We start from the raw sequence: 17,481 nt of genomic DNA on the forward strand, positions 1-17,481 counted from the left end.
TGTTGAGGAAAAAGGACTGAAAAAAGCTTTTAAACATTTTTGCCCATATCGTCCAGCCCTAGTTGTGATGAAATGTGGTTCAGACCTTCGTGGTCGCCTCAGGATGAACTGTAATAACGCCATCATCAGGGTCAATGTTTTGTTTAGTTCAATACTTTGATTTAAAGTTGGGTGTACTGTGTCTACCGTTTGTTTCCATTACTTTCAGCACAGTATGAGGAGATGCAGCGCAGACTGTAAAAATCAATCTGCACTTAAAACAACATTACCGCACATAAATAATGTAACTAAATGCAGACTTGATGTTCACTGTGGTGGATTACACAAATCCTTTTTAAGAGTCTGATAATTGATTTTTAAAACTTCACCGCAAAGAATGGAAACCAATGGCTGCCATGAAACTGTAGGGAAAATAGCACCTACTGTGAATTACAACTTGGGCTGCATCAGTTCTGAACTCACTATGTTGATTCCTCAGCTAAAAATAGGTTCAGAAGTTCAAGAAACATGAGCAGGCAGGTTGCAAACAAGCCATTAGTTTATCTAGGTCATTTAACCCACTTTATTTGGAGGTAAAACAGAAAGCGAGTGCGCCTGAGATGTTTGTAATAATCCTTTATCGCACAGGAAAACTGTGTGCACACTACAATAAATACAGTAGGTCAAAGTTGAAGCAGGAAGTCGGTCTGTGATGGATGTTTATAACGGACAGTTCGGGTCATGATTTTGCTGCTCACCTTTATTTTGTCTTCTAAATAAGCTTGATTAACCTGAAGGTTTCCTACTTGTCTGCTCGCGTTTGTTGCCCTGTTGGACCTATTTTTAGCGACACTGTCGCGTCCAATGATCTCAGCAATTAAGTATGTTGTTATTATAAGCAGAAAACTCAAGTTGTAGTAAACTGTAGTTTCCCCTTTAACCCTTTATGATTGTAACAGAGGAGCTAAAACTTACAAACACACTGGTTGCTGCTTTAAAGATAACGTCTCACACACAGAGTCCAGGAAAGGACTGTTACGAGGTCAATCCTGCCCTGGTATTGGAGGTCAGGAAGCATATGGGCCTGCATTTCCTGTCATAACAGGAAGAGAGGAACCGCTCCCCCAGACCAGACTTGTGTGTGTGTTCGTATGTGTGCATTTGTGTGTGAGCCTCATTGAGAATAAGCTCTTATTACTCAGTTGTCATATCTTTTGCACTGAGCTAGCAGGCTTTGGTAGACTCAGAATTCAGCTTGTGAGAATCATATGACATGAATCACCAGTTTGAGGAACTGCAGTGTGTCTCTGAGTTCTGCATGTGGCTGGTTTACTGTTTGTGTGTGAGGGAGGGTCTAAAGGCCTTTTCAGATATCGAATGTGCAACGCTGCTGGCTTCATCTATCTGTTAAGAGTGAGTCATTCGGACGTTAACGTTTCTTACAGCTTTACTCAAACATGAGAGCCCACGTGATATGTAACTCCTGTTTCACGAGAGGAGGAGTACGAAAGGGAGAAAGTGCGTTAAACTGTTCCCTCACTGATGGATTTTAAAGATGACCTGAGAGATGTCCCACACAGCCAGACCTCCACACTTCATTTTAGCGCTGGAGAAAGGTCTTTCTGAACAGACTATCATATCATTCTGGTATAGGAGGGAACAAAACGCTCTGGCTTGTTTATATTACTTCAAACAATCGTCTTGGGCGGCGCTAAGCCCAGGATGCAGCGTCGTGCCCAGAAATTCGAACAGAAATAGACAGCCAATGGCAAGCTAAACCTGCAGCCTACTTCCTGTGAACCGGACCAGAGAGACGCTGCCTCCCCCCTTCTCTGTAGTGAATCTCCAAATTAATGTTCTCACCAATTTCATATTGTATTAGATGCCAAATTCTGCGGTCTATGTTGTCATGTGTAACATGTGCACTGCATTGACGGACAAGACAAGTTGAATTTGTTTTTGCTCACATGTGAGGGTGTTTTGCTGGATTTTAATTTATCCAAAAGTTGCTAAAATAAGGTAGGAGACACTATTTTTGTGGTTTTACAAAGCTTTTTTTCCCTTAAAACTCTGTTGCTGCATCACGATGGGAAGACTTGACGATGCGTCCGAGCGAGTTTAAAATCTTTTAATTTAAGCTAAAAACGGGTGCTTAATCTTATTTATTAATCTTTTCTGTAAATGTACAGAGACAAGAAGCTGAGCTGAACACAGACACAGACTAGCTAGTTTACAGCTAACGAACAGTGGGTACATTATTTGTTTGGGGTAAAAACCAAGCAGGAACCTCCGGGTCTGAAAAGTGAAGCTCTTTAAACCGGCATTCTCTCTAACGGCCAGCAGGGGGCGACTCCAGCGGCTGCAGAATGAAGTGTGATTTTATAGAAGTCTCTGAAAAAATGTTTCTACTTCTCAGCTGATTTATTCCCTCAGTAAACACTTTCGTAATGAGTTATTGGTCTCAGTTGCTAGTTTCAAGTCTTCTTCAACACAACATGATGTTCATTTAGTAAATTATGGCCCCATTTAGAGGAACAGACACCAGAAAGCACTGCGACCCGTCAGGCGTAGCAATGCACACCCTACACAGCTCCACCCACTCATCCAAATAGGGTCACTTCTGGTTCCTGAACACCACAACAGCAGCCAAAATGCCAAATTCCCATCGTCATCTTGGCTGTTTGACGTGGGGGTCTGAGGAGATCGACGTGGCCATTCCACTTGGGCTTCATTTTTCAGCCCTGCTTGCTGCTTGGGCAAAACTTTGCTACCCTCTCTGTCTGAACGCACCTTGAGAACTGATGTTCACGTGAGAAATGTTTCAGTGATTTTAATCAGGTGAATAAGATGCACATTTAATCTCTCAGCTTGTGCTGCGGCAGACTTGTGTTGAAGTGTTACACATCAACATAACCGGGTGCGTGTCTTCAGTATACTTACATGTCTGTTCCGTTCGTCCATGATCCGCGCTATCTGAATCTTTTTTCTCCCCATCTTGGCGAAATGTTTTATTTATTTATCCTCTTTTTCACAAACGTTTTCTCTTCTGACTACTTTGACTGACTTCCAGCTGCTCACACGTTTTCACTTTTCAATCCCAAAACTGCTGGCTCCTGCCAAAGACAAGAACAAAAACATTATCACTGGGCTTAAAAACATCACAAAATGCACACCAGTCACACACACGGATCACAGGAGGAGGACAAACTGGTTTTAGGATTATGTGTCACGCTTGGAGAGCTGGCGTGTGAACATCTACGCATTTCCACAGCAATGAAAAACTACAACAGAAGCAAAACAAAACTCAAAACATGTATTTGCGCCGCTTTTAATTACCAGAAGTTGACTGCGTGCGGGTGTCACGTCATGCTACAATGCAGAGCGTAACCGCCATGCACGCACAGACAGGCAGCACATTGTCTGTTTGCTTGCATGCCCGTCCATTCACTGCTGCTGTATCCCCCTGACACACCCAGAAACCCAGCTTCCTCTGGGGGTTTACTGTGCCCTCAGGAGGAAGTGAAACAACCGAGCTTGTCAGAATGCAAATAAAGACGGATGAGTTTGGCTCTATCATGCTATATAAAAAAAAAAAAAACACATCTAGGGGGGTTTTGAGAAACCACATTTGAAGACAGGATTCTGTGTTTACCGCTCGTGCAGAAAACTTCCTCTCTGGGTGGAGCCGAGACGGGACGAGCGAGCGGGAAACTCATGTCATTAATAGTATTAATATAATGTATTTACACAGCACATTTCAGACAAGAAGATTTAATACAGTGTGCTTCATAGGGCTGGGAAAAATGCCCCCCCCCCCCTGCCAAAAAAAGTCTACTATCATCGAATTATAAGGATAAATGTCAGATCATTATTTCTTTAGAGTTTAAAGGCTGATTTTTGGTCCTGAGGGAAAATTGAAGAAACCGGATGGTTAATTGTGTGGTTAAACTTTTGTTTATGGTCAGAACAAACAGTGGATCACTTCACAAATCTGAGGCAGAACATTCAAAACTATAACGATAAAATCTTTTTTATTTTTAAATACGATTAGTAAAGCTTTTTTCAGTGCTTTTTTCCTCAACTAAATAAATATCTTAATAGAAAAATTAAGTGCTAATTAGTTTGTGATTCAAACGAATTAAATCAAACTTTCATTGATGATATATTTAACTTTTATTATATTGTTATTGAAGAAAATAATATTGCAGTAATTGTTTTATTGCCCAGCCCTAGTGCTTCATAAGAAGAAGAATTTAGTGGTTTTTAGTTTAGTGGAATGGTGCACAGCGATTTCACTATATAATTTCAATTTCATTTTAATATCAATTTCACTATATAACCTGTTATCTTGTGATAAATAAATGTACCTACCTACCTAGATGTATCAACTAGACAATAACAAGATGGACAACGATATTAAAACGCCTTGACCAGGATTTATTTTCAGCAGCGGCAGCAGTAGTCTGATGCTGGAACAGGACGTAGGATCAACCAGTAAGCTTGCCTGACGCACAGGTTCGCTCTACACGTTGTTGAGATTTGGGAGGTGTGTCTGTCGGATTGTCCCGCGAGGCTGTGTGACCTGCGGTTACCCATAAGCCCCTTCTCTTGTGTCTCTGTGCAGGTGCGCTAAGATGTTCTGGTGTGCCTTCAGAGAAGCATCATTCCAGCTTTGGTGGAAGAGAGACTGAAGGCGAAGAACAAACTGGCCCATCACAGATTACAGGCCGACTTCCTGCTTCGAAATGAAGTGATGTAGATTATCTGTCTTTACTGTGGCCTGTTTCCAAGCTGTCTGATCGTCTGACTGATCACCGTCCCCGTGCTTCCAGATCTCAGCTTTTACTTGGGAGTGTTATCATACCTGACACGAGCGTCTCGATATAATAAGGGGCTTGCTTGCTATTTGTACCACGCTCTACGCTCATCTTATTACTTATTAATGTGTATTAAAATTGTATGAAGCATCATGTAATAGTAGTTCAAGAAGCCATTGTAAAGTGTAATGTATATATTGTTATTGTATGTGCCTTATTCTTCTGTCGCCTGTTTTCACCTTGGCTGATGGGACACCAAAACCAAACAACATTTTCTTGTTATCCTTGACAATATGTTCACTTGCAAGTCTTCGATTATACCTCTTTTTATCTTGTCCAATAAACTAAACTTAACTAAAACCACAAAAATATGTTGTAATAAATCAGCTTCCTGTTTCACCCACGCTGCCTGCTGCTCCGTGTTTATGACATGAAGTGCATGATGAAGTTTTTGACCATGTGGAAACACCAACACACACAAAAACACACTTTCTCTTCAGACAGAAGCCCCCACAGCTGACCCTTTAACTCACTTAACCTCTCACTCTGACCCCTCACATTAAGCCAATCGCCCTTTAATCGCCATGAGCAGGAGACGTTTAAGAACAAGACGCCTACCATCCTCGTCAGAGGAATGTGATATGCTCTATCAAAAAATCCTTTGTTAATCTCTGGTGTGCCACGGGGCATGAACCACAGGACTGGCACACACAAGTGGGGGAACTACGTTATACTAGTTTAAGTTGTTCTACTGGTTTGGATTAAAGATGTACCTTGCAGAGCGTGTAGTGTTTGAAAGCGTGTGCGTGCCATGTGACCTGCGTCTTGCTCCTGAAGCGGAGATTAAGAGCTTGGGTCGCCGAGTTAACTGGATGTTCACACACAAACACACACACGGCAGATCTTCTTGGCAGCTTTCCGGGTCGTCATCACAGCAGGGCGAGGAAAGAAAAGGCGTGCTGGCTTTCAGGAGGTGAAGGCCCTCGGAAGGCACACGGGATGAAATGGAGACTGAAACTGGGACTCGTGGAGACGTAAGGTGGTCTCTCAGACTGCAGTGCTCCTTTCAAGTCAACGCAGTTCTTCAAATGTTGCCGTTTTGCTTCATCTCCCCCATCTCTTAATCACCATCATCATTATTAATGTTATTAAGATTTTTATTAAACAAGACTTGGGCTACAACAGACGATTGCTTTCACTTTTTATTCATCTGCAGATTATTTTGTCTAAAAATAGTGAAAACTTTTTCCAATGTTGACATTTATAAATGTCTCATTGTTTGACCAGCAAACTAAAAATATTCATTTAACTATGATGCAAAACACGGAATAACAGCACATCCTCACATTTGAGTAGCTGGAACCATTAAAAGATTTGGCATTTGTTTCTCCACTGAATCAAAGAATAATTAATCTTTTATCTGTCTGATTTTGTCTGTTTCAAACCTCAGCAATGACCATTCAATCCATTTACATTCTCTAAACCATCCATCCAACTTCGACCGCTCATCCGGGGTCGTGTTGCAGGGGCAGCAGCTCCTGCAGGGACCCCCAAACCTCCCTTTCCCGAGCCACACTAACCAGCTCTGACTGGGGGATCCTGAGGCGTTCCCAGACTCCAAACTGGTTCTGGGTCGGGGGCGGCGCAGTGGTTAACGCTGTTGCCTCACAGCAAGAGGGTTGTGGGTTCGAACCTTGGTCGTCCCGGCCTTTCTGTGCGGAGTTCGCATGTTCTCCCCATGTCTGCGTGGGTCTCTCCAGGTGCACCGCGGAGGTTAATTGGTGACTCTGAAATTGTCCTTAGGTGTGACTGTTAGTTTGTCTATGTGGCCCTGTGATGGGCTGGCGACTTGTCCAGGGTGTACCCAGCCTTTCTCCCAATGTCGGCTGACACTCATGGCCTCCTCCCAGCTGGACGTACCTAGAACACCTCCCTTTTGACGCTAAGGAGCAACGGCTCTAATGACTTTGCTTCTCACCCTCTCTGTAAGTCACACACCAGCAACCCTCCTGCGAAAAAACCATTTCAGCCTCTTGTACTCTAGTTCTTTCGGTCATGAACCAGCCTTCATAACCATTTGTGAGGGTATAAACGAAACTCTCTTTTCGTCACAACGGTAGAGAGAATGCAATAGCGCCACTGCTGCTCTGATTCTCTGGCCAATAGTGGCTCCATTGTCCCCTCACTCGCGAACAAGACATTCAATAATTGCATCTCTGTACATTTATGAGTCCACAACTGTCTCGCGGGATTCAAATTACGTAGACAAGCTAGCAAGGCTCCCAAAAAGTAGCTTCGGCTGTCGCACCCTGCAGGTCGTAGACGGACATATGAGTTGCTCTTCTTCTTCTGTTGCATTTCTGACAGAGAAACCACTAAAGACGCAAAACAACCAGTATTAACATATTAAAAAGGTTCAGTCTGGTTATTTTCCATATTTTGCTTCCTAACCGAACGACCAAAACCAGCAGTGAGTGTGTTTATCTTTTACTCAACGCTCCTGATTTTCATGCGAGACTCAAGTTTTTTTTTTTTACCCTCTCCCGTCAAAACACATAAACAAGCCACATGTGACTCCCAAACTCCCAAATGCTTTTCTGATGATGGTTGGTTTGGTTTATCACAGCTTAAACAACTTAAAATAATTTTTCTGACATTTTAAATTAGATTTATCTATCTATCATTTTACACACAGGGTTGCATAACGAGATTAAGTTGTAGTTCCTTTTATGCTACATTTAGATTCTACGTTCTTTAGTCTACAAAGAATTAATTCCAGTAAATAAGCAGCAGATCAATCAATGCCAATAACCATCAGCTGCAGCCTTGATAACCTTCTCTGATATTTTCTGCTGCTTCGTTTGCACTGTGGATGAATATGAACATAATTGATGTGTTTTGCCAAAACAAACCAAACCCTTTGATTGCGTGGAGCGACATGATACTATCAGAATCATATGCGGCGAGCAGCAACATGCCGGCCCGAGAGCGTTACATGAATATCTAGTGTCTGAGTCACGCTGCCTGTGAGCCTAACTCGCTTCAGGAAAACAGTACAAGGATCAACACGGTTTAAATTTAGAGCACTCACAGACGAGCGCACTCAGCATGTTGTCGTAAAAAGGGAATTTTAAGTCAAACTGAGCTGTGATGTTGAGGGAAGATTGCATTAAATAAAAATCATAGCGTGTGTGTGTGTGTGCTGTATCCGTAGGTGTGATTTAATGCACCGCTTGATCTTTTCCAGGTTGACAGCAAATCTCCACCAAACGCACCCTCCCCGCACACCCACCCGCACAAACCTCCCTGCTATTTATAGACTCAGTGTAAAACAGACGGACTCCAAAAATAAAAGACTGAACTTTTTACCCCCCCGCAACAACAATACGACGGGTTTCTGGTTCACAGACAGAGAGAGAGACTGTTACAGAGGGAGAGATGGAAATCAGCCATCTCACGCAGTCCTCAGCTGCTCCCTCGCCAATTACTTTCCACCACGCCGAACCTCAGAGAGAGAGTTTGACTATGTGGACGTGTGCGCCTGTTTGCATATGTGCTGTACATTGTGTCCACGCAGCTGAGAGCAAAAAGCTGATGGGTGACATGCGGCGGTGCCCTTGTATTCCTTGGCAGGACACTCTGCATATCTCTGTCTGGGGGCTGGTGGAGGGGGAGGGGTGTCAGGCTCTCCTGCATGGGGCACTCAGACAGGAGGTGGATGGACAGTTTCGAAAGGTACCATGTGATCCACTCAGGGAAGTTTCAGGAAGCCCGATGTCCAGTCTTTTTCAGACCTACCTGGAACTGAACTCGGAATCGATAAAAGAAAAGAAGATGAGGCCAAACCATCTTATTTGTAACCAGAGCTACAATCATTAGTCGATTAATCGATTAGTTGTCAATTATTACTTTAATCACCAACTAATTTGTAATCAATTTCATTTTTAAGGAAAGAAAATGCAAAATTCTCTGATTCCAGCTTCTTAAATGTGACTATTTTCTGGTTACTTTCCCATCTATGACAGGAAACTTAGTATCTTTGGTTTATTTTGACTAAACAAGTCATCAGAGGATGTTATATCTTGGGCTTTGGGAAACACTAATCGACATTTCTTTTTCTTATTTTTTTTTTACCATTTTCTGACGTTTTGTGGGCCAGACAACTAATTGATTAACTGAGAAAATGATCTACAGATTAAAACGATAATGAAAATGATCATTAGACTTAACTGTAACTAAATGTAGCTAATGAAACTAATGAAGCCATAATAGAGGGTGGAATAATAAGTTCAAAACATTTTGCTAAACACAATTATTCGCTTTCTTGCTGAGTTAGATCTGTATTATCATAGCTACAACCAGCAGCTGGCTAACGTAGCTTAGCACAAAGACTGAAAACAGGGGGGTACAGCTAGCATAGAAGCCTTTTCTCTTATAAATGAGTATTTCAGAAGCAAAACATTCAAACAGGATCATGTTAGATCTATCCATCTTTAATATTAATACTAGGGACAACTAGCTTTGCCATCAAGTGCATATTTAAGACCCTTTTACAGGGTTTGAGTTTTAAAACAAGTCAGCTCCGTTAGCTAGCTAGAAACAGCTAATAAAAAATGCCAAAGACAGCTGGACATTTCTGCTTTTCACTACTTCTATCTGAAATTAAGGACTCTTTGTTTCAAAATTACTAAAGAAGTCAATTGAGTGGAAAAGTTCAGGGAAAAAACTGAAACCAGCGGCACACAAAACCCTCCTCTGTCTGAGACCCTCCGGGGCTAAACAATATGTTGTGAACCGCCTTTATTACTGAGGGGAAGTCACTCAAGTTCGAGCCATCTCATCTGTGGGAGACTAGCGTTTGTGGTGGGACACGTTATCCTTCATAGATTATATTCCCGTAAACACAGATTTACCTCGGGGCAAAATTAGGGGGCTTTTCAAGTCAGCAGGGGAACAAACAGCTGATCTGCAAAACACCTGTGCGTTGTCAGAGTGCAAAAAGCAGATTCGTCATGTTGGGATGGATGACAAACTGTCAACAAAGTTCAAAGTGTGTCATTAAGTTTAACAAACAAATGCAGATTTAAATTACTGGTTAAAGTCCCTTTTAAGGTCTCAGTAATGTCGAGGCAGGTAACTCGATCTAATACATGTGGTTTGGTTAGGGACACCCCTCTATAAGCAGTGGATGAGTCATTTTGTGGCACAGACGCCGCACCACATGCTCAGCATACGTGAATGATATCACACAGACAACATCTCTACGGGATACAGCCTCTCTTCAGTTCAGGAACTTTTGTGTTACCCTTTTTTTTACAATTTAACTGCACCATTGTTGATGCTTTAAAAAGGAATAGCTCTACAATACAGGACAGACAGAGAGCTGAAGGGGAGAATTTCAGTTAAGAATCACAACCCTTCTCAGAGCCATAATAACTCAAGTCCGATCTGACATGAAACACATATTCGGTGTGACGAACACTTCCCGAGGACATCTTTATCTCTGATGTCCATCCAGAATAAACCTCCACAACTCCACTTAAAAATAGAGAAAAAAGACGCTGCAGAACCTGCCTGAGAATCATCATGTTTTTAGGTTTTCTTCGGTATCACAGTACTCTAGTGATAGATGTCTGTGCATACATGGGTTCTCTGCAAACAGCAGCCACTAACAGCTAATTCAGCTTCTATTAATTGCACCAATTTTCCTAAATGTAAACGGTAAATGGACTGCTCTTTACTCACTCACCAGCGGCATTGAGCTGCAATGCAAGGTACTGACCTGCTTATCAACCGGACACTTCCACATGAGGACATGAGGAGCCGGGGATCAAACAGACAACCCTGTATGAATGGACGACCCGCTGTAGCTCCTGAGCCACAGGATACTTGTACTTATTTATAAACCAAAACAGGCTTTTAAATCCCTTCTGTAGAGAGAACAGCAGACCCTAGCTGCAGCACATCTGATGAGATTTCACGCCTCTTGCTCTCCTGATGGCTTTTTAAAATCACCCCACCTCCCCATGACACATAAACCCAGTCTGAGTGGGGCTTAAGGTACAAAGGAAGCCCCGTTCCTGAATTTGCATCTAGGACCCCCAAATAGCTGAATCCGGCCCTGATCGGTAGAATAGCGCACAACTCTCACTCACATGCGACACAGCCAGTACGACTCAGCTGCATTTTGAGGCTTCATAAGGAATCACTGATGAGGGGAGATGAATTTAATTCTAACAGAGTCCCCGATCAGAATCAGAATAATAAACAGTGGATAGAATAGTTTCTATAAGTTATAAACTTTCTCCAGTTATAACATCTCTTACCAAGTGTTGCTGTGGAAATGTCGCACTTTTACTCCTCGCATGGCGCACTGGTCTCTGACAGAAAAGCTCCCCAAGGTTTCCACCCGTCTCTCCCGGGTGAAGCTACGCACAAAGCCCCGCAACCCGAGCTGCAGCCCCGGGACTCCAAACTACAACCTGACCGTCAAACTGCTCGAGCTGAGAGAGACGAGACTGGACATAAGTTCTCCAGACGCAGAGACGCGCTTCAACTTCTCTAATCTGATGCGAGGGGAGGAAATAAAGCTCCACGGAGAAACTCGAGGAAGAGGATGTGTGGGTTCGGCTTCATCCCGCTTCTGTTTGTTTCCTGTTGTTTGTCCGTTACATGGCGTGTCCAGCCCGCACGCCCCGCATCTCTCTCTCTCTCTCTCTCTCACACACACACACACACGCAGTCCTGACGCTTACCTCTCCGCATGTCCTCCGTGACTTTCTCTGCGTGTCTCCGTCCAGCGGTTCAGTCCATCGGTGTGTCTCCTGGAGCACGCGCCCCTCAGGTTTGTCAGTGAGCACCTGGACGCGTCAGGAGGCGGCATCATCACAGACACACACACGCGCGCACACACGTGCCATCGCACGCGCAGAGACACAGAGGAAAGAAGTAGATTAGGATCGTGAAATAACCCATGTTGTGTGAAATAAAGCAGAATAAAAGTAATAAAAAATCTGAGTTGAAGGGGCGTGAGACATCTTTTTACAATTTTAAGTCATGTTTTCAACCCGTGCACGCTCTCAAAACTATGATAATAAACATTTATTGTGCTGTCATGTGTCTGAGGTTCAGCACTGCCTCTCAGTGGACACTACTAAGAGTGCACATTTACTTATCTGCACTTCTACCCTATGTCCAGTAATGTTTACAGCAGGGCTGCAACTAACAGTTATTTTCATTATCCAATCGATTAATCATTTCCTGTAAAACATGTCATGAAAAATGTTTCTCAGATTCCTTTGTTCTGCCCGGCCAACAGTCCAAAACCCAAAGAACTTCAGTTCCCAGAGAAACAGCAGATTTTCACATTTGAAACCAAAACTGAATAACAAAAACATTAAAAAGTCTAATTTTCTGTGAATCGACTAATCGTTTCAACTCTAGTTTTCTTTTACTTTCAAATCCAGTAGTGTAGCACAGAAATCTGAGCCCCACCACAGCCACCCAACAGGTGTCATTTACACCGGGGACCCTGGGGACATGTCCCCACCACTTTTTGAAATGGCTGATATCGTCCTCATCATTTAAAAAAGAAATTATTAAAATGTTTTGATAAAAATCTTGCGACAACAAATGTTCAATAACAAATGAAAATGCTTTAAGAAAACCTGCTATGCATTTCAACTATAGAGGAAACAAATGTGCATTGTCCAATCACAAGCTACTGATTACTGCATGATGTGTCATTATATTTTTATATTTTGAATTGTCACCTGCCAGCTGAATTTTTGTTTCCCCCTTTGTATAAATAAAGAGATTTCCACCATAAATTGGTGCAGAACAAATCTCCAGAATGCAGGAAATCAAGTGTTTAATGCTCAAAAGTTTCAGGTCAAGGACCCCCAGACCTCCAAACTATATATTTCAGCTTTGAACATTTCTTCAAAATACAGTTAAAATATCTTCTCTTGTATCGTCACCTCTCGTGAGCTAAGTGTATCGTCACACCTCTAATCTGAGCCCTTATGTCCCCACCTCTTTTCAACACAAAGTTGATAGATGTTGCAAAAAACTTAAAGGCACAATCCATATTTATACAACAAAGGTAGCCGCAGTGTCAAGACTGAAAGCATTATAACCTACACTACATTTAGAATATTTTCACCGCTTTACTTTGCCATCAGACAGCTCTTTCGTTTGGAAAAGTAAAACTTAAGTAGGCCTATTTCGACTTATAGGAGAAACTTAAATAAATGGAAATAAATGTATGACACGAGGTATTTGCTGAAAATTATTAACTTAATAACTTAAACTTATATAGATTTTTTTTTGTGGGCCTTCCTTTAGGTAGCTAAAATATGTTTAGTTGCTGACACACACAGCAGTCCATTGCTTATCTTCTTTCCAACTCTCTGTTTTACAAACCACTGACCTCCAGCTACTGCAGGTAATACACCGACTGTGTATAAGTACTTCTTACAGCCCCACTTAAAAATCCCCAAGTATCCCTTTAATGGAGTAACGTTACATAAAAACTGTCTTTAATTTGCATCATTTATAACTTCAAGGCCCTCAAACAGGGATCGATGGGGACAGGCTTTTCAAATCCAGAACCACAAATGTGAGGTTTATGTATATTCTGTATTACTACACATCGGGATATAACTTTTAATTAAATTCAAATAGAAACTGTTTGTTATTCGACCTTAAATTACATTAACAACGGGTTTAAGAAAATAAGAATTCACTGTCGTCTGTCGTTTCGTAGCAGAATTAGCACAACTGTCACAAATAAAGCAGAAATCTTTTCTATGCACGATTCATGCAGCGTTCCTGCAATATTATATAAGTTTAATTCTTAATACACGCATTAGGCTATAGGCTAATGCAGTGGTCTTCTTTTTGCTGCAGAAACAATGTGAGTGCGGATGTCACACACAGGGATATATGAGAGATGGAGGAAGATGAGGAAGTAGCAAAGGCAGAAAACAAAGAAACAGCAAACACAAACCACATGTTGAGCAATTCTATAAACTCCCAACACTGTGACGTATAAAACTGTTTGGGTCTGTGATTTCACAAGGCCATCACCAAAAATCTCTCAGACTACTCATTGAGAATCTTATTTCTTTATTTTAACGATTATTTTCATTGTGGATTAATCTGCTGATTATTGTTTACAGTGATTCATTGTCTGGTTTGTAAAAATTCTATAAATAGTGAGAAATGCCGTCAGCAACCAAACGTCCTTCAGCAACCCAGAGCCCAAAGTGACACCTACACAAAAATCAGTCCTACCAACAAGCTACATACAGTGAGTGGTCACTCATAAAGACAAACCTACAGAAAACTATCACAGAGCGAGTGTTTCGGCTTCTTTGAGCCAATTGCTTTGGTTTCTCCCTCAGCACTTTTAAACAAACATAGCTAGATCAATATATTGGCTGACATTAGCCTATTGCAGATATGGTGATGTAGATATGTCGGAGAAAAAGTGACAAGAAATGTCAGCGCAAAAATGTCACAAATATGTTTAAGGTTGCTGAGAAACATCTCGTCATACTTTGTCCACAAGAGAGCGAGTTTAGTTTTCAGGTCAAAAGACTTGAATGCTCGTCAAAATATCAATATCGTTATTGGCCATGTATTGCTATTAGGTCAGGCTCTACTGATAAACCCTCTGTACACGGACCAGCTGGTGAACCTAGGGGAGCGTTTAGCAGCTGAAGAGACAGATATGTCCCTCAGGAGCTGCCGGAAACTAAACCAAAAGTGAATAACGGACTTTTATTTGTCAAGTGAAATGACTCCAAATTAATCTTAAAGTGCTGCATGTGTAAATAACTGTTTGCTAACCCGTTAGCCATAAAAAACTTTATAAGGTCAGTTTATAGCTTGTTTCCGCTGCCACCAGGTGGTACAACAAACAAACTCCCTGCTTTAATCTAATTTAATATTCAGTTTCCATCTTCAACACTTTCTACCTGTCTAGTAAACATCTTTTCCCTTCTTCCCTTCACCAACATTTAGCAAAACTCCAATTTTGTTCTGAGTTTCGCGAGTGTTTAAACACCCACGCGTCATCCACCAGCACGCGTTCCTCCGGTTACAGTCCACTCACCAGTGCTTTTTGTTCTGTCTTCTTCACCTGGAAGGTTCCCCAGCAGCTCCAGCTGTGGGTTTGCTCGGTCGATCCCTTGTATCAAACAAGAAAGGTTTTTTTTAAAAAATAAAAAGCAACATTAAGCCAGACCAGCTGGCTTTCAAGAGGGGGGGACCCAGAACTGGGCTGCGTTTGGATCTGAGCTCAGTCCGCACTGAGCAGAGGTAGTCTACACTCGTCAGACCCTGATGCTCAAACGCCACCCCCTCCGTCCCATCAACCCCCCCCCCACACACACACCCTCCCTGTTACACTCACACCCTGTGACCTCCAGTGTCCGAGCTGGCCGGCCTGTGGAGGAGCCTGGTCACCTGTCGCTGTCACTCGAGGTATATTTAGCTCTGAAGTGTCAGTGATGCTGCATGTGTGTGTTTCAGTATGTGTGTGTGTGCGTGTGTGTGTGTGTGGGGGGGGGATGTGTTGCTGACACTCGGGGCCTCCATGGGCCTCGATCTAAGAGCCCCGGATTACGGATCCAAACACCGTGGGCTCTACACATTACACATGCAGCGAGAGAGAGAGATCAATCCTGTGAGCATGTCCTACATATCAGCACACTGAGCATCTGCTGGGCGGAGGGTTACCCTCAGCTGTCCGCTCCTGTCACAGCGAGGAAAGAGAGACCAGCGGGCTCAGTGGACTTGGATGATCTATGAATCCACTGAATCTCGGCTCAGAAACGTGGCAGAAAAAGCCCTAAATCAACACTTCCCCCCCCGCCCGCCGGTTTCTGGACCAAAGATAAGTAAAACAGGCAGGACGGGCAGGCGAGAGAGCGGACACACATCCCTCAGGGTCAGGTCATATAAGTCATTTTCAAGTTGGGCATAAAAAACAAAAAGGTGGAAAAGCAGACAAAATATTGCTAAACAGTTTTACCAGCTGACTGAGCTGGAACTGTTGGGTTATTCAGAAAAGCAAAGTGCTACGTAGCCTACGTCAGAAACGATGAGGAGCCTGTAACCTTCCTCACATTAACACGTGACACTAACAGAAATGTCTGATTTTCATAATTTCCACATGGTTTTCCATCGTTTCAAGCAACCCGTTCACGCCCCAGGGTCTCATATATGGGCGCTTTGTCAAGACCCTTTGGCGACTCTTTTTGTACGTGTAGGGCTCCGTGGTCAAGTTAGTAAGAATGAATAACGTCCGGTTAGACTTTCAAAGTAAAACTAGTGGTTAACGTCGCAAAACGTTGCAGTTTGGTTAGGTGTAGGCAACACCTTTTGGGTTAAAATAACTACGCGATTAATTACGTAAGTTAAGTAACGCTACTTTTGTAAGTTACATAACTTGCATAACATCACTAAAAGGAATCACTAATATTTTTGTTTCACATGGGAAACAAACACTGGTCTCCTGGGTAAAAGTCTGTTTTTTTGGCCCACTTTACACCCGACCACCTCCTTACTTGGACTTTTCGGTTAGTTATAGTAGTACTTTTAGCGTTGAACAATGGCACTAAAGGGTGCCATGTGCATTGGTACCAAACGCTGACGGACGCAACAAAGCAAAGCAAAATAAATAAATCAGTCATTCATCAGTATCTTAATATAATCTAGCAATACATGCACAGTGACCAGCTAGAGCATATCTAAATAACCCCGGACATATTAACATGCTAACTAACGCTAGATGTTGGCGGTGAATGAGCACCACTGGCTGTATGCTAGCTAATGTTCCCTTAAAGCCCAGTGAAGACTCGACGTTCAACGTTGGCAGATCGCTGTGCTGTTCAGACAACACGACTTGCCGTCTTGTAACGGGGGTCTTAAAGTTCTGCCAGCTGCCTGCTCTCCTTGGTTTGGATGCGGATGTCGAGTCGGCAGACGGCTCCAGATATTTATCTAGATATCTGTCTGGCATCAGTGATGCGTTGGCGTTAGTTCCCGCATAACAATTACTGAGCACCAATCGAAATAAAAAGGAGTGCTTACTTCTCGCCTAAAATGTGTTCAGTGAAAATTCACATTCACATTTTGCAGATTTAGTAGAAATTCTGTTAAAATTTGAGCCACATTTGGATGGAAATCTGGCTATTGTTCAGGTGAAATTTATATACATATATAGTTCTTAAAGCTGGGGGATTACTACTGGTTAGCAGGATAACCAGCCAAAATATCTCTGTGAGCCTCTTTTATTTTCTCTGGACGGTGTCGTTTACTGCCCCCTGACATTTTGTTCTCAGGACTGTCCTTCAATAACGAGTTTTCCTTCTTTTCTTGAAGAGACATAGTTTGTAGCTAGTTATGATATAGGACAAACTGTGTGAAAGTCTTGTCTCGGTAACTGTCTGCTGCTTGAACAGTTTTTATTCTCCTTCAAGAAAACATTCTAACTCTCAACTTGTCACATGTGCATGCATGGTCGAGACCCTTGGGCGTCAGTTTGTAACACACTGAGAAGCCCCTTTGCGTCTTAGTTCAACGCACCGAGGGAAGCGTAAGCATCACTTTTGAACGGTTAAGGCAGGTGTAGGATATTTAACAGAAAAGTCTGACTAAGGAGGTGATTGGGGTG

At 42.6% G+C, this 17,481-nt stretch overlaps 1 protein-coding gene across 4 annotated transcripts in view; it reads right to left on the bottom strand.

Moving 5' to 3' along the window:
• mef2ca (myocyte enhancer factor 2ca) overlaps positions 1 to 17,481 on the bottom strand; it is a 52,261-nt gene that overhangs the window by 24,645 nt on the left and 10,135 nt on the right. For 2 of the 4 annotated variants that reach the window (XM_046067056.1, XM_046067053.1), the window contains exons 3-4: positions 11,552 to 11,656; positions 2,920 to 3,092 (exon numbers count right to left, since the gene is read on the bottom strand). In XM_046067056.1, the coding sequence (XP_045923012.1) occupies positions 2,920 to 2,973 (54 nt within the window). In that variant the 5' untranslated portion in view covers positions 2,974 to 3,092; positions 11,552 to 11,656. Of the gene's footprint in view, positions 1 to 2,919; positions 3,093 to 11,122; positions 11,420 to 11,551; positions 11,657 to 14,916; positions 14,992 to 17,481 lie in introns of those variants that run through there. The other 2 variants (XM_046067055.1, XM_046067054.1) reach the window with 2 other exon arrangements.

Source organism: Micropterus dolomieu, linkage group LG13, assembly GCF_021292245.1.
Source record: "Micropterus dolomieu isolate WLL.071019.BEF.003 ecotype Adirondacks linkage group LG13, ASM2129224v1, whole genome shotgun sequence".
NCBI lineage: Eukaryota > Metazoa > Chordata > Actinopteri > Centrarchiformes > Centrarchidae > Micropterus > Micropterus dolomieu.